At 39.8% G+C, this 18,397-nt stretch overlaps 2 protein-coding genes across 13 annotated transcripts in view; one reads left to right on the top strand and one right to left on the bottom strand.

Moving 5' to 3' along the window:
* Positions 1-14,690, bottom strand: part of LOC126482723 (mannose-6-phosphate isomerase) — a 123,771-nt gene extending 109,081 nt beyond the window's left edge. The window contains exons 1-2 of one of the 8 annotated variants that reach the window (XM_050106563.1): positions 14,513-14,660; positions 1,216-1,405 (exon numbers count right to left, since the gene is read on the bottom strand). Coding sequence is in view for 3 of the 8 variants with exons in the window: in XM_050106558.1 (XP_049962515.1) it covers positions 43-203 (161 nt within the window). In the remaining 5 variants the exon portion in view is untranslated. Of the gene's footprint in view, positions 1-42; positions 213-1,215; positions 1,406-14,512 lie in introns of all 8 variants that reach the window. The other 7 variants (XM_050106558.1, XM_050106564.1, XM_050106556.1 and 4 more) reach the window with 7 other exon arrangements.
* Positions 14,691-14,735: 45 nt separating this feature from the next.
* The window catches only part of LOC126482677 (uncharacterized), a 101,762-nt gene continuing 98,100 nt past the window's right edge, over positions 14,736-18,397 (top strand). For 3 of the 5 annotated variants that reach the window (XR_007587688.1, XR_007587686.1, XM_050106554.1), the window contains exon 1: positions 14,761-14,863. The gene's annotated coding sequence lies outside the window, so the exon portion shown is untranslated. Of the gene's footprint in view, positions 14,864-18,397 lie in introns of all 5 variants that reach the window. The other 2 variants (XM_050106555.1, XM_050106553.1) reach the window with 2 other exon arrangements.

Below are 18,397 nucleotides of genomic sequence, written 5' to 3'. Positions count from 1 at the left end.
GCCGGGATGGCGCGCGGCGCGGGAGACACGGCTGCATCATACCTGAGCGGTTGTAAGATGTCCGTGGAGAGTTGCGTAGTCTGCGGCTGTGGAGCAGACGTCATGTGTGGGTGCAGCAGATGAGCAGGAATGGCAGGTGCTGGCAGTGCTGGGGTGTCGATAAGCAGAATGCAGTCCGACGGTCGTGAGGCAGCCGTAGGCATGGGAACATGCTGCGGCAGCCAAGCGGGAACCATTGAGTTTATCTCGGGGTCACGTAGGTAAAAATCTGGTTGACAGCGGAGTTCACTTTGGCACTAAAACTGCGGCATGATTTCCAGAATGGATTCATTTTCCGCTTTGAAAAACTGCATCTGAGAAGTCGCATCACAGGGACTGAACGGTTGTTGAAACGTTGTTCGTAGCACAATACAAATCACTGTTAATAGCACTCGCGAATTGAACTAAAACAGATTGGGGTCACCAATGTGGTTATTCCTGATGTGCGGAGTGGCGGCGATCATTAAATAACACACCAACATGCATTAATACAACTTTATTATGCGAGAATATTTACAACGTCTTATACAGTCGACAGCACACAACAGAATGGGAAGCAAAATGGCAGCGCACAATAAGTCCACATGGGTCAGAGAGCCTGCTATGGCGGAGATATCTCACTCATAGAGTCGATAGTCACCACAGTTTCTTGCCAGTCAAAATCACAGAAATTTAACTGAAAACAAAAACAATGAAAACTTCCCGGATTTCTAAAAAATTTCCGGGTTTTTCCCGGTTTTCTCTTGGATGAAAAAATTCCCGGGTTTTTCTCAAATCTCCTGGTTGTCCCGGGTCGTATACACCTTGTCAGTATCACGTTAAATATAGATATTTGAAAAAGATCAGTTGTGGCCAGGTCCAGACTGTTAAATAAACACATATTATTGTTTTAAAAAATCAGAATACTTCTCATGCATCAAACTAATGGAACTATGATCAGGGAAGCAGCTGAAATTGACCTATGTGAAAACAACTTCAATAGACACACAAGCTACGCACTTAGCAATGCGTGGAAGCGTGCACTCAATAAAAAATAAAAGAGAGACAGACAGAGAGAGAGAAAAGATGAAGGCTTCTGGCAGTTTACTGGTTGACATGAGAGATGGCGCTGCAAGCAATGCTGGATAAAGCATAAATAAAATCTACAGATGTAGAGGGTTGCACTTCAGTACATGCCATTTCCGTGGTGTCACTGATGTAATCCAGGAAATCAGATGCCATCCTCTGGGTATAAAAATGTGAGCCTCGCCAGTTTCACAACGGTCAGACTTAGCCCCAAACGATAATGATGTAGGCAGTCGTTGAAATCGTGAGATTTTATCCAAAACACATCAAGTAAACCGAGGACTCTTGATGCAACAAAGTCCTATGATGTACACAATCACATTATAAGACACAAAACTTATTTGAATTTGGATTTGTACTTTTGGTGCAGAGAAGAGTTAGGCCTATGTACCCTTATGCATTCACAAGCTCAGATTTAAAAATTATATGAGGCACTGAGAACCAGAAACATTTCAAAGGAAAATTAATAACATCTAGACCATTAGACACTCATTCTATATATTATCTGAACATCTAGACTGAATGACTGACAATTTCTGTTGGATATTTGGCAAGTGTTCATTGTAAAGCGGTATGAGAAGCAGTAATGTATTTAAAAAGTACTATGCATTTTACAGATGTTGGTAACTATTTACTTTCAATATCCCATTGTAAAGAAGCAAATAACTACCTCAAAATGGGATAAACAGCAGTCTTTTAATATAACTGAAGCAGCAGTTGTGTAATTTCATCTCAAATCATAGAAGACATGTCAATTCGTGATCATGAGTTTATCTGGAAAAAAATGTGTTAGACCTCTATACCATATGTGTTATAAATAAAATATTTTCATTTTATCATGGTCTTTGTAAATGGTAGAGTCCTCTGAAAAATTTGTAGTTTGTAAATAACTCTTAAAACCACAGTACATATGCCAGATGTTCTGCTATACAGCTCCCTCTTTATATGTTCAAATTTAGTTCACATACACACACTTCTGGGCTTTCTTTTAAGTCACTAATTTAAAAAGAAAATACAAAAATTTAATTTTTCTACTTATTTTTTTTTCTAATTTGGAAAATCAGAGAATGCAAACTTCTTTGTTATATTACCAGATACAACTGATACATGAACAATATCTTCTCTGCTCCAGCTATCTGTGTTGTGTAAATATATGTTTCTTAAATTTAAAAAAAAAAAAAAAAAAAAATCACATTTTTATGAGTTTTTATGAATTTTATGCTCGAAAACCCTGATCACAATACTGGTTAAAATTGCACAATTTATTGCTTGGTTAATATTTTAGTAGTTACTGCAATCAAATAGGGAAATATTTTGCTGTGTAAAGTACTAACAATTTGTAAAATATCATGATTGAATTTCTAGTGTAAAATATGAATGTTGGCGACACTGTTTCCAACTCTCTTCTGTTTATAACAAATGAGTGACAACTTCCACATGACTCCTACTGCATAAAGTTGTGTGTCCGATTTGAACTTCTTGTAAGATACAATGTCAGTTAGAAAATACAGTAATGAAAGGGTGAGGAAGGTGGACTATGAAAAAGCCACAAGATGGAGGTATTTAAGAAAATTGAAAAACACAATTGTTGGAAATCTGTCAGAGTTATTGCAAAAATATGTTGGTCCTCATGTAACAGTGTTACCATCACATTCACTGTGCAGCAATTGCTAAACTCACTACAAGAAGAAATTCTGTGATAATCCATTTGAATGATCACCATCACGGGAGTGCAAAACTAATGAAGACACTGCAGATGTTTATATTCTTGGGTGTGAAGGAGCTAACGCACTGAATGCTATTTCTGTTGTAACCCCCAATATATCCCTCCTTAAGTGCCCAAGCAAGATAAGAAGCATAAGAAGAAAACGGTTATGCAAAAAGGAAAGCGGAAGAATTTTAAACAAGTTTTACGCAAGCAACATCTTCAAAACTTTGTGAAGTATATAATGCTGATGCACTTGGCGCAGAACCTGAAGACAAGGACGTGCACCCAATGCGATGTGTGGTTTCAAATTGTACCCACTGCCATCACGGCAGCCACCTATACTGAGAAGGTACAATTACTGACACTGATATCCATTCAAGCAGCAGATACTGAATTACACCCCAACTGCCTCACATCACTTAATTCAAAAAGCTGATAAAATACAGAATGAAAAAGGTATTCGAGTATGCCCAGACACCAACTATGGGCATCCACTACAACATGATACATTTAATTTTTGTCCGGGCTATTATACTGTAGTTGAATTCATTTCATCATAAAACCAACATCTCGTCCCCATCCGCAGAGGACATTTTCAAGGAGGATTGTAGCTTCTTTGAATGTCTGATTCACACCCTTATCCGCTACTGTCTAGAGCAAAATTCCACTACTGCACATCTTGTGTTTTGAATTCGTGAGCACAACTGACCACTGTCAACTGCTTTCGTCCGCTTTTGCTATCACCCCACAGTAATAATAATAATGGCGTGAGACGAGGAACTCCCGTCGGGTAGACCGCTTGCCTGGTGCAAGTCTTTCAATTTGACGCCACTTCGGCGACCCCACAGTGGAAGCCTTGTACAAATCCTCTACAGCACCAGAATCCAGATGTCATTCAGTCCTGTAACAGCAGATCTGTCATGTCTGCTCATCTGAATTTCCCTTGTGCTCTTCTAGTTATTTGTTGATCGTTCTTTTTATAATACCTACATACACCTCACCAAAACTACACGGAATCTATAAATTCCTGATTTTACAGAGGTTGGCAAGCATCCTCGGCTGATTTTTGGTGATCTTGTATCTTCTGAGTGGGCTTGTATATTACCGTGACATTCCACTTCTTCAAGATTTTTCCTATGTGGTCAGTAACGAAATTAAGGGAAGGCTGGAAAACTTTTGATTTTATCATTGCTTGAGCATTGCTATGATTTCTATGCAGTGCTCTTAATGCTCTCTTCACCTCGGCAAACGAATAACCATTATTAAGCAATGCGCTGGCGAGCTGTTTTAATTCTTCATCAAGCAGCTCTGGTTCACATATTTTCCTTGCTCTATCTGCCAACATTTTTATGAGGCAGGCATAAGATGGTAGCTTGGGCCACATGGTTTACCAAAAACACATAATACAGACCTTTACCTACACTGGGATTATAATCACCCACGACAAAAGCACGGCATCATAAAAACATTGCCGGATAGAGCATGGAAAATCTGAAAACCAGAGCTTCATGATGCAGAATTAAAAAATCTCACCAGTGCATTGCTCAAGAATGGTTATTTGTTTGCTGAGGTGAAAAGACCATTAAGAGCACCGCTTAACACTCACAGGAATGCTCAAGCGCCACTGAAACCGAAAGTTTTCCTGCCTTTCATTAAGGATGTTGCTGGCCGCATAGAAAAATTCTTGAAAAACCAGAACATCCTGGCAATCTACAAACCCAGCTGGAGGGTACAAGATCACCTAAAATCAGCCAAGGATGCTTGCCAACCGCTGGAAAAATCAAGATTATAGGATTCCGTGATAGTAGTGGAGAGGTGTACGTGAGTACTACAAAAATAAGTCAAAAATCGACTAGAAGAGCATAAAGGCAATTGCAGAAGAGAGGGAGATTGACAGATTAGCTATTGTGGAACATGCTTTGCAGCCAGGAGACCACAACATTCATTTTGATAGGACTCAAATACTGGCAGCCATAAGCAGATACCAAGACAGGATATAGAGAGATGCCAGAGAGATTGTAAAACACCTCAAAAATTTCAATAGGAAGGAGGACAGAATGAAATTGAATGACATCTGGTTTCTGGTGCTGAAGAAGATTCGTACCAGGCTTCCACCATGGTTTGATAGCAACAGACGACAGCAGTTGGCAATGGCTAATTGCACTCACATATTCAAAACATGTAATGTCACGCCACTGCACAGAAGCAAAATTTTTCTGTAGTCAGTAGTGGGCCAGGGTGTGTTTTGGACATTCAAAGAAGCTATGATCCCCGCTGAAAATATCCTCTGCAGATGGGGATGAAATGTTGCGTGTTAAGGTAAAATCCATTCACCATGGCATAAAAGCCTGGAACATTTTACTAACTGTAATATTGCCTAATTGATGACAAAGACTGCAGAGGGCAAAATCTTAATCAGACTGATGTTATCTCTGTTTGTAAAAATGGTTAAAAAATTTAAAAAGGTAAAAAATTATATTTAATAAGATCAGTGTGAGAAACATATCTCTTAATGAAAAAGAAGAACTCAAATTTAGAAACTGGTTTCACAAAATTCTACTCCTTATGACCAAAAAGGGTAAAACACCAGCCAGTGAAGGAAATACGCATGTGTATTTACTGCATTAATTTGAAATTTATTTGTTTCGGCATATGTTGTCTCATGGGGAAGAAGTGCAGAGAGATGGTGCTGACGCTTTTGTGTATATGTCAAGAGCCACAAGATAAATGTTGGTTACAGGAGTGTGCAATGTGTCCTGGTGCTGAAGGGATGATCGTTGAAGGAATGGGTCATAAAGGAGTACCTCACTATCATATCTGCAGGATTCAGAGACAGGCTATAACACAGGTAAAATCAGTCACATCCCAGAACAATAACACATTAGTTTTTCATTTCGAGTTTGCTCAGAACTGCTCCATTGCTTCGCAGAAGCAAGTTCAAAGTTACCACTTGCACACATCACAAGTGTCTATATTTACATGTGTTGCTCACTTCCTTGGAACATCACACTGTTTTTCTGTCGTCACTGATGATATACATGACAGTGCACATGCATGCTATGCTGTTGGCATGATAACTGATGACATAGTATCTGGAGGCCATGCATTTCCTAAACATGCGTATGTGACTGATGGTGCAGTATCAAACAATGGAAAATCCAGGATGGAATGCAACAATACCAGAGAAGGAAAGTTGCTACTCACCATATAGCGGAGATGCTGAGTCGTGATAGGCACAACAAAAAGATTCACACGGTTAAAGCTTCCAGCCATTAAAGCCTTCGTCAGCAGTAGACACACATACACACACGCGCACACACACACACTCTCACAAACGCAACCAGCACACATGTCTGCAATCTCAGAGAGCTGAAACCACACTGTGAGCAGCAACACAAGTCCAGGGTGGGAGTGGCGACTGGATAGGGTTAAGGAGGAGGCTCGGGCGGGGAGGGGGAAGGATAGTATGGTGGTAGTGGCGGACAGTGAAGTGTTGCAGTTTAGACGGAGGACCGGAGAGAAGGTGCGGAGGGGGGGGAGGGGGGGAGGGGGTAAGTAGTGGAAAGGAGAGAAATAAAAAGAAGAAATTAAAAGACTGGGTGTCGTGGTGAAATGACGGCTGTGTAGTGCTGGAATGGGAACAGGGAGAGGACTGGATGGATGAGGAAAGTCACTAACGAAGGTTGAGGCCAGGAGGGATACGGGAACATAGGATGTATTGCAGGGAAATTCCCCACCTGCGCAATTCAGAAAAACTTGTGTTGGTGGGAAGGATCCATATGGCACAGGCTGTGAAACAGACATTGAGATGAGGGATATCATGTTTGGCAGCGTGTTCAGCAACAGGATGGTCCACTTGTTTTTTGGTCACAGTTTGTCAGTGGCCGTTCATGTGGACAGACAACTTATTGGTTGTCATGCCTACATAGAATGCAGCACACTGGTTGCAGCGTTGGTTGTAAATCACTTGGCTGGTTTTACAGGTAGTCCTGCCTTTGATGGGATAGGTGATGTTAGTGACCGGACTGGAGTAGGTGGAGGTAGGAAGTTGTATGGGACAGGTCTTGCATCTAGGTCTACTACAGGGATATGAGCCATGAGGTAAGGGATTGGGAGGATGGGTTGTGTAAGGATGGACAAGTAGATTCGGTGGACGGCAGAATACCATGGTAGGAGAGGTGGGAAGGATAGTGGGTAGGATATTTCTCATTTCAGGGCACGACAAGAGGTAATCAAAACCCTGGCAGAGAATGTAATTCAGTTGCTCCAGTCCCAGATGGTACTGAGTTATGAGGGGAATGCTCCTCTGTGACCAGACTGTGGGATTTTGGGAGGGGGTGGAAGACTGGAAAGATAAGGCACGGGAGATTTGTTTTTGTACAAGGATTGTTGTAACTGCAACTGGAACGGTCGCGGGGTTGAAATGACGGAAAGCACAGCGGGACCCGCGGAGCGGCCCACGAACAACCACACAATGACAGAGGACGGACAAGACCTACGAAGGACAGAACAAACAACAACAAGATCGAAACAACGGAGTCACAAGGAAACTTAACAACCACGTCCACTCGTACACAGAACAAGAAAGTAAGTAAGCTGTCTAACGCGAGGCGATGTGTCCAGAGACGTATGCAAGATTAGACTTGATGGCTGAGTGAGTGGCAGGTGCTTAAATACTTTATCGGGGGCGCCGCTATTGGCCGCTGGAACCACATGTTCTACTGTGGCACCATCACACTAAATGCAGGCCAGGAGGCGTGCACCGCCACAGCTTATGGTGCGATGGTGCAGAGACCTCTTGGTCTTCGACGCCCATGACGTCTAGCGGGGATTCAAATTCCGCGGCATGCGGTACGAGAGAATGGAAGGATAATTACGGTCACTGAAGACTTCAGTGAGACTCTCCGTATATTTAGAGAGGGACTGCCTGTCACTGCAGATGCAATGACCATGGGTGGCTAGGCTGTACGGAAGAGACTTCTTGGTATGGAATGGGTGGCAGCTGTCAAAGTTGGAGGTATTGCTGGTGGTTAGTAGGTTTGATATGGATGAAGGTACTGATGTAGACCAGGTGAAGCAAATGGGAGAGAAGTTGTTGAGGCTCTGGAGGAATGTGAATAAGGTGTCCTAACCTTCAATCCAGATAGCAAAGATGTCATCAATGAATCTGAACCAGGTGAGGGGTTTAGGATTCTGGGTTTTTAGGAAGGATTCCTCCAGATGGCCCATGAATAGGTTAGCATAGGATGGTGCCATGTGGGTGCCCATAACCGTACTGTGGATTTGTTTGTAGGTAATGCCTTCAATGGAGAAGTAATTGTGGGTGAGGATATAGTTGGAGACTAGGAAGGAGGTGGTTGGTTTGGAATCCATAGGGCGTCTGGAAAGGTAGTGTTCGATAGCAGTAAGGCCATGGGCATTAGGAATGTTAAGTGTACAGGGAGGTGGCATCAATAGTGACGAGCAGAGCACCTGCGGTAAAGGGACAGGAACTGTGGAGAGTCAGTCGAGGAAATTTACAGGATGATAGGTTCCGGGTAATAGGTTGAAGGTGTTGGTCTACGAGAGCAGAGATTCTCTCAGTGGGAGCACTTTAACCGGCAGCTATAAGATACTTCCACCAACAAACCATGCCACAGTGATCCCATTCCAGTAATCCAGCAGGATCTCCAGTCACTACTCAAATCCTTAGGCCCATCACAGAACCTCTCCCCAGAGTCCATCTCTCTACTTACCCCTACCACTCCCCGCACTCCCACCTTCTACGTGCTTCCTACAGTCCATAAACCCAACTACCTAGGACACCCCATTGTGGATCCTTCTATCACTCAACGGACTAATCTCATGAGGTAATCAGATATTTTAGAGAAAACCTCAGTTAACTTGTAAGTAAGTTCCCCAATCATACTGAAATCATCAGTGGAGACTTCAATCATCCAACATTTAACGGGGAAAATTACGGTTTTCTTAGTGATGGGCATGATAAGGCATCCTGTGAAAGTTTACTAAATGCCGTCTCTGAAAACTACCTTGAACAAATAGTTAGGAACCCCACTCATTATGGAAATATATTGGACCTAATGGCAGCAAACAGACCTGACCTCTTTGAGGACGTCCACGTGGAAACTCATCTAAGTGACCACGACACAACTGTGGCAACAATGATTACAAATGTACAAAGGCCAACTAAAACAAGTAGAAAGATATATATGTTCAGTGAACTACATAAAAATCAGTAGTGTCATATTTCAATGAGGAACTGAAACTTTCAGCATATGGCAGAAGCTTGTAGAGGAACTCCGCCTCACGTTTAAAAGAATAGTTAACCATGTACCGGATAGATAAGTACCTAGTATAACAGTTCATAATAGTATACAGTCACTGCAAAGAAACTTCTAAAGAAACAGGTTACTGCATAACAAATATAAAACAAAGCATAGGGCTATAGATAGAGAGATGCTAAATGAAACAAGTTTCGCCGTCAAGTGAGTAATGTGCATTAATTCAATGAGTACCGTAGCAGAATATTGTCAAATGAAATTTCACAAAATCCAAAGAAATTCTGGTCGTATGTAAATGTTGTTGGTGGCACCAAATTTAGTGTCCAATCCCTAGCAAATGAGGCAGGATCTGAAATTGAGGGTAGTAAAGCAAAAGCTGAAATGCTTAACTCCACTTTCAAATGTTCCTTTACAAAGGAAAACTTAAAAGAATTGCCCCAATTTAGTCCTCGTACCACTTAAGAGATGAATGAAGTAAGTATTAGTATTAGTGGTATTCAGAAACAGCTGAAATCATTATAATTGAATAAAGCCCCATGACCTGATGTAACCCCTGTCAGATTCTCTATTGAATTTGTGCCAGAGTTAGCCCCTCTTCTAACTATAATTTATTGTAGATCCCTTGAACAAAACATTATGCCAAGTTCTTGGAAAGAGGCACAGGTGACACCCATCTACATGGAGGGTAGTAGAAGTGATCCACAAAACTACCATCCAACACCATTGACACCAATTTGTTGAAGGGTCTTAGAACATATTATGAGCTCAAACAAAATGAGGTATCTTGAACAGAGTGACTTCCTCAATGCCAACCAGTGTGGGTTTTGAAAACATTGAACATGTGAAAGCTTTAGATCAAGCAAACAAGTAGATGCAGTGTTTCTTGATTTCTGAAAAGCATCTGACTCGGTACCGTACCTGCACTTACTATCAAAAATACAATCACATGGTGTATCAAGTGATATTTGTGACTGGACTGAGGACTTTCTGGCAGGGAGGACACAGAATGTTATCTTGGATGGAGAGTCATCATCAGATGTAGAAGTAACTTCAGGTGTCTCCCAGGGAAGTGTGTTGGGACCCATGCTTTTCATGTTGTATATTAAAGACCTTGCAGACAATATTAATAGCAAAAACAGGCTTTTTGCAGATGGCGTGGTTATCTTTAATGAAGTACTATCTGAGAGAAGCTACATAAATATTCAGTCAGAACATCATAAGATTGCAAAGAGTGCAGAGATTGTGAAATTGCTCTAAATGTTCAGAAATGTAAAACTGTGCACTTCACAAAACGAAAAACAAATAGTATCCAAGGACTATAATATCAATGAGTCACTGTTGGAATCAGCCATCTCATACAAATCCTGGGTGTAACACTTTGTAGGGATATGAAGGTTCAGTTGTGGATAAAGCAGGTGGCAGACTTCAGTTTATTGGTAGAATACTGGTGAAGTGCAAACAGTCTACAAAGGAGATTGCTTGCAAAACACTTGTGCAACCCATCCTATAATACTGCTCAAGTGTGTGGGACCCATACGAAACACGAGTAAAGGGGGATACTGAACGTATGCAGAGAAGGGCAGCAAGAATGGTCACAGGTTTGTTTAATCTGTGAGAGAGATTCACAGAGGCACTGAAGGAACTGAACTGGAAGACTCCTGAAGACATATGTAAACTATCCTGGAGAAAGTCAATTAAGAAAGTTTCATGAAATGGCTTTCAGTGATTACTCTAGGAATATACTACAACCCCTACATATCGTTTACATAGGCATCTTGAGGATAAAATTATAATGATTACTGCCACCCACCCCCATGAACCATGGACCTTGCCGTTGGTGGGGAGGCTTGCGCGGCTCAGTGATACAGATAGCCGTAGCATAGGTGCAACCACAACGAAGGGGTATCTGTTGAGAGGCCAAACAAACATGTGGTTCCTGAAGAGAGGCAGCAGCCTTATCAGTAGTTGCAGAGGCAACAGTCTGGATGATTGACTGATCTGGCCTTGTAACAATAACCAAAATGGCCTTGCTGTGCTGGTACTGCGAACGGCTGAAAGCAAGGGGAAACTATAGCCATAAATTTTCCCGAGGGCATGCAGCTTTACTGTGTGGTTAAATGATGATGGCATCCTCTTGGGTAAAATATTCCGGAGGTAAAATAGTCCCCCATTCAGATCTCGAGCGGGGACTACTCAAGAGGACGTCAGTATCAGGAGAAAGAAAACGCGTTCTACGAACTGGAGCGTGGAATGTCAGATCCCTTAATCGGGCAGGTAGGTTAGAAAATTTAAAAAGGAAAATGAATGGGTTAAAGTTAGATATACTGGGAATTAGTGAAGTTCGGTGGCAGGTGGAACAAGACTTTTGGTCAGGATAATAGAGGGTTATAAATACAAAATCAAATAGGGGTAATGCAGGAGTAGGTTTAATAATGAATAAAAAATAGGAGTGCGGGTAAGCTATTACAAACAGCATAATAAACTAAGTCACGGCTGCAAAATACTAACATAAATTCTTTACAGACGAATGGAAAAACTGGCAGAAGCTGACCTCGGGTAAGATCAGTTTGGATTCCGTAGAAATGTTGGGACATATGAGGCAATACTGACCCGATGACTTATCTTAGAAGACAAATTAAGGAACGGCTCACCTATGTTTCTAGGATTTGCAGACTTAGAAAAAGCTTTTGACACTGTTGACTGGAATACTCTCTTTCAAGTTCTTAAGGTGGCAGGGGTAAAATAAGGGAGCGAAAAGCTATTTACAATTTGTGCAGAAACCAGATGGCAGTTATAAGAGTCGAGGGGCATGAAAGGGAAGCAGTGGTTGGGAAGGGAGTGAGACAGGGTTGTAGCCTATCCCCAATGTTACTCAATGTGTATCTTGAGAAAGCAGTAAAGGAAACAAAAGGAAAATGCGGAGTAGTAATTAAAATCCATGGAGAAGAAATAAAAACTTTGAGGTTCGCCAATGATATTGTAATTCGTCAGCGGCAGGAAAGGACCTGGAAGAGCAGTTGAACGGAATGGACAGTGCCTTGAAAGGGGGATATAACATGAACATCAACACAAGCAAAACGAGGATAATGGAATGTAGTCAAATTAAATCAGGTGATGCTGAGGGAATCAGATTAGGAAATGAGACACTTAAAGCAGTAAATGAGTTTTGCTATTAGGGGAGCAGGACAATTTATGATGGTCAAAGTAGAGAGGATATAAAAAGTAGACTGGCAATGGCAAGGAAAGTGTTTCTGAAGAAGAGAAATTTGTTAACATCGAGTATAGATTTAAGTGTCAGGAAGCTGTTTCTGAAATTATTTGTATGGAGTGTAGCCATGTATGGAAGTGAAACATGGATGATAAATAACTTGGACAAGAAGAGAATAGAAGCTTTCGAAATGTGGTGCTACAGAAGAATGCTGAAGATTAGATGGGTAGATCACACAACTAATGAGGAGGTATTGAATAGAAATGGGGAGGAGTTTGTGGCACAACTTGACTAGAAAAAGGGATCGGTTGGTAGGAAATGTTCCGAGGCATCAATGGATCACCAATTTAGTATTGGAGGGCAACGTGGAGGGTAAAAATTGTAGAGAGAGACCAAAGAGATGAATACACTAAGCAGACTGAGAAGGGTGTACGTTGCAGTAGGTACTGGGAGATGAAGAAGCTTGCACAGGATAGAGTAGCATGGAGAGCTGCATCAAACCAGTCTCAGGACTGAAGACCACAACGACGACAACAACAACTGCACACACAGTGGAATTCAAACAATTATTCTTCCCATGCTCCATTTGTATACGGAACAGGAAGACATCCTAATAAATGGTAAAATGGCATATACCCTCTGCCAAATATCTCACAGTGGTTTGCAGAGTAGGCCTATAGATTTAGATGTAGGGTTCAGGCATTAATGCCACAGTTGACAGTTAGCAGTCTTTCTATTCCATAATTTCTCAAGACAATTAGCATCCTGTGACTGTTCATATTTTCAAAACACAATTGTGAAGTTTGCTAAAAGTTACAAACCTTCCATAGTTTACATTCCAGATTAAAGATGAAAGCAAGCTCAGGAGTGTGTATATGTTAATCATATCTAATAATACTGAGAACAAGGTTTTTCCTAAAAATTTCAGATTTCTATTCCTTTCATTATGACATTTTCACAAATACAATTTAGACAGGTCCATAGCATTTTAGCAACACAGAAAATTGAATTTTTTTTTTTTTTTTTTTTTTTTTTTTTTTTTTTTTTTTTTTTTTTTTTTTTGGAACTTCAACATATATTTTTCAGAAATGTCTGGAATTATGATGTGACACATTCACTCTAGACCTGCATGATTTGAGATGAAATCACCCAGCTTGTTTCAGTGTCGCTGCTCTCTTTAATTAGCATGAATAGCAATATGCAGTATAGTGATAGGAAGTTGTTGATATAGTGTAAAGATGAAGTTCGTATGATTTTCTTGTCTTTTGTAAATTCATACCCTGACATATTTCACATCCCTAAATGTCCTCCTTATTGACAGTATCAGCAGGACACTATGAGCCTTGAGGAGGGGAAGAGATCAACAAATGTAATGGACAGTATGGAAGCCTTCAAATGGAAAAAAAAAAAAGAAAGACCTTCAAGGATGTGGAAAGAAGTTACGGCATATATCTAAAAAAAGACAAGCAATAACAAAATACAAGAATACCATAAAAAGTAATCTATATTATGTATTAACAATAAACAATCAATATACAACTTAGCACTGTTCATGTAAGTTTAAACTAGCACTTTTGAAATAAATGTACTACTAAGGAAAGGGCAGGGGAAAGCTCCATCTTCCCTGGTTGTGTTAAAAAGGCAGTGTTTTAACTTCATTGTTAGTTGACTGAATTCTTATTTTTTAAGTAAAATAGGTAAATCTGTGGGCGAATTGTTTTCTTTCTGACAATCAGTACTGACAACGACTCGTTCATGTGATAAATGAAAGTTGCAAAGTGGTTTAAAAGTCCATTTTAACCTATTGGCTCAGTGGAGAAAGGAAAGGGCATACCACCTCCCGTTTAACCACATTTTGCACAGTGCCGCAATGTTCAAACCAACCTTTACTACGCTGATGAAAATCCCCACTTGACAAAAAAAAACCTACTGTAACTAGTAACAATTATGCGTCTGTCATTGCAAATATGATGGCGTAAATAATAACAACAGTCTCCTGCTGTAATTGTTCCTCATGATGTTCATAACTGTAGAAAGAAACTAATAAATGCAAAGTAAATATTGCTATTGGTGGGATTTGAAGAACTACACAATATGTTTCACCCTTCAAAACTTGGTAAGAGTATAAACTATCCCAAATACACGGCAGATCCGCAATAAATGCAGTGGTTATTACAATAACATTAAAAGCAAAACGTGATCAGAAATTACGTGTTTTTATGCAGTGAACAGTCACACTACCTACACACAACACGCTTTCCGTCGGAAAACGCTTACTATCGAGGAATTGTCTGTACTCTTTAGCGTCACGACAACGTAAACATTGCACGTTGGCGCTCAGCCTTTGAGCAGCCAACCAATGCAATTGAAAATTGTTACGTTTGTGGCGTGGCTAAGCTGACTGTGTTTGATCTTGATCTTATGTTGGCTATACTGTCACTGCCAGTAGTACCAGTTACTCCAATGTTTATTAATGGTGTTTGACAGTAAACACCAAATAAGTAAACTTTTGCGTATATAAAGTTTTGGGTGGAAGCTCACAGGTATTTCAGACGAAACTAGGTGTGTTTTTGTAAATATATTACTATACAAAGCAAACATATGTACTAATATGTATCCTGCTACTAATAAGTCCACGCAGTCTGTAGCCAATTTAGTGCGCGAAATACACAGTTATGGAGGAATGAAACAAATGTAGTAATAAATACTGTACTCCAATCACTCTGCAGTTGCCACTATCATTCGCTTGTTGTCTCTTGTGAGATTACCTGTACTGACGAATTGATGGGGCAACCAGCGCACTTAAATACCTGTGTTACCACTTCTCAACAGATTCATTTATCGGCACCTTTTTGCGTATAATTATTGTTACTGTTGGTTTGTAGATTTTTACAAAAGTACAGTTGATAGAGGCATATATAACCAAATCTACCTCCTGTAACTAAAAGTTATCTCCTTCAGACCAAAGGGTTCCCCAAATTGCTTACGGTTCACTTTCATTTGAGTAAATGTTTAGTAAACACTTTTTCCTAGTGCAGGCAAAAAAAATTGTGTGCTTATAGCTTAATATTGATGGTTGACTTTGCCATACAAACCTGAGAGCATCATTAACTGGACAGATAAAATAATAAATATGCTGTTAGAAACGTAATGAGTGTCAAGCATAAAAAGTGAAGGAGACAAGGTAGGAAAAGGCATTACATAAAACTTGTCATAGTATACAGGAACGTGGTGTTTAAATGAAAGACAGCACGTTTGCTATTTGTATCTAAACTGTCATTGCTACAAGATACCTGTAGCAACTTGGAGGTACATATCCAAAGCATGGTGGTGGACAGAGTTTTCTGTGAAACTATTTGACTGCCAAATTTGTCACCTGTAGGTTCAGTCGGCAAGTGTGTAGTGTGTAAATGCTCCCTAAAGTCAAATGGGAATCTAGAGATAGAAGGCATTCTTATTGTGGAACACTATTGAGAAAGTTTAGAAAACTGTCATTTGGAACAGACTGCAGAAAAATTGTATTGCCACCAAAATACTTATTGCATAAAAACACACACACACAAAGAGAGAGAGAGTGAAAAATCAATTTTCTATGTATACTGAACCTCAGATTTATATTTGATCCTTTTCTTATCCAGTTTAAATAACATAAATTCAGTTTTTATTTTATTTTAGTGAATTGAAGATGTCACATTTGTAGAGCTGGTTGCACAATGTACACTTAATGGGGATACTCTTTCCATCACTACATCAATAAAGAGGCATAGGCTACTGAATTTTGTGATTATATGATACAATAACAAGGCCAAATCAAAGATTGTGCTACCCCTCCCCTCCCCCCATGGGCTTTGACCTGTGACATCATCAATATGGCAGACACCTATATTTCAAACTTATACATATGGTGACGATGACGTCCCTCATGACATACATGGAGAGACCCAAAAAATAAAGTAGTTGCAGAAATAACATTAAGCTAACAGGACAACCATGAGGATTACGGGATTTTGTGTGTGTGTGGGGGGGGGGGGGGGGGGGGGAGACTGGTATCAGAAGTTTCGTGTGACAGGTATAGCTCAAACGAAGTCCACAAAACTACACACAACTCGTCAAATGCAGTGTGTAACATCATAACATTACTTATGTAGTTAAAACAATAACATTAATCTTGTAGGTAAGACAAAGTCCATATCATCTATCAATCACAATCCAAGATAATTACCAGCAGCTAACAACACAACACAAAAATTCATAAAAAGAACTACATTAACATCACTTTCATTATACAACACACACACAGCTATGCTCACAATCACATGTACCCTGGATAGAACAATTTTTTAAAAAATCCATAGAAACACTCTTATCAATGAAAGTCAGCCAACACACAAATCCAGTGATAGCAAAAATCATATGTCATCAACACAATCTCTAGAATGGCCAGCCTAAACTTCTAAAACCATGAACCCCCCAGGTAGAAGCCATCCATTGTCACATATGCAAGATCCAGTAATTTTTTTTTTTTAATCTCATATCTTATCCACATACACAATACTTCTAATACTTGCCAATTAAACCAAATAACCATAGGAATTTAATCATGGTCAACATTTCATCCGTCATTGCAACAAGCAAGGACCTACAAGTGGACTTCATTGTCATATCCATAACAATCCAAAAACAAAACATAAAATTAAATCTCCAACTGTAATCAACACAATGCACTAATAAATCCAAACCCAAAAATGAAACTGTTCATGTTACTGCCAACATCAAAATAACACATTAACAAAGTGCTAAAAACTCTTTCAATATTATTTTTCCATCAGCACTCGAGTAGTCCAATGAATGATTAACAGCACTCACAAACAATTTAGAAACGAACATACCACACTGCCGAGTGCCACCATACTTCATACAATCCACTCTGAATATGTCATACCACCATGAGATTACACAATGGAAAATTCGTCTGGAAATGTGACAACATCGGTTAAAGTGTGGTACTGGGTCTCCTCAACATCTTGGTTGTGGTGGCAGACTGATCTGTAGTGCAGCCTAAGGTCCAGGTTAGGTTGAAAGTTGACAATTTGGTGTTATGTGTGTGTGTGTGTGTGTGTGTGTGTGTGTGAGAGAGAGAGAGAGAGAGAGAGAGAGAGAGAGAGAGAACTCATAGACATACAAAGATTTTTTCATGTTACTGCATTAAGAAAATGTGTAACTTTGAAAATCTCTGCTGCTTCCTTAGTGTAATTATTAGCTACTAGTGATCTACTAATTTGTTCTTTGCAATTGTGTTAATGTACTGATTACTGTTGAAGAAGAATAGTTATGTTCTGTATGAATGGTGGCTTACTTACAATGAGCTGTCCTGTCTTTATCTGTGTTTTAAAAAGCTAGTATCAAAGCACTGAGATAAATTATGGTGGTTATAAATATATTTACAAATTTCCAAAGTTATTATTTCCGGATTATGTTTGCAATGAATATTTTGTTACATATCCATGATACAGAATAGTGGACTCTTGTTTTGTACTTTAGGGTCTGTGTTGCATTTTTTATTATACTTGTCATCAATTAAAGCAATAGCATCCCTCAGTTGCAAGAAAGAAGTCTTTGGATCTAGGTTTTGGCACTGCTATGAGTGCCTTCATCAGAAGTAGAACACTCAAACTGGCCTATAACATAATCACAAAATTATAGGAAAAATTTTTTTAGTGTAAATACTGACTAGAAGTACAAAAAAGAGACAGTACTTACATGTCATGTATAAAACTAAATATCAAGTGATAAAGCTTTAGTCACAAAATTTTTGAAATAGAATACATAGAAGGCAAGCCACTATGGGCTGCTCGCATGTATTGAGCTATGGCAGCATCAGACTGAGGCGCCCGCATTAGCAATTGCGGGCAGGTGAAAATTACACCAAGAGTGCCATCTGGTAGCTGCAAAGACAAACAGGATACTTAACATTCAAAATATAGACAAACAAATGCTACGATGAACATTATTTAGTACATGAAGCAAAAGGCAATATTTTTTTATCTGACAGTAGCAGACACGGTAACAACTAGTCTACTAAGAGCTTAACGGTTT

The sequence above is a fragment of the Schistocerca serialis genome, chromosome 1, assembly GCF_023864345.2.
Source record: "Schistocerca serialis cubense isolate TAMUIC-IGC-003099 chromosome 1, iqSchSeri2.2, whole genome shotgun sequence".
NCBI lineage: Eukaryota > Metazoa > Arthropoda > Insecta > Orthoptera > Acrididae > Schistocerca > Schistocerca serialis.
The sequence above is the reverse complement of the archived record's forward strand: the minus strand, read 5'-3'. Positions and strand labels throughout refer to the sequence as shown.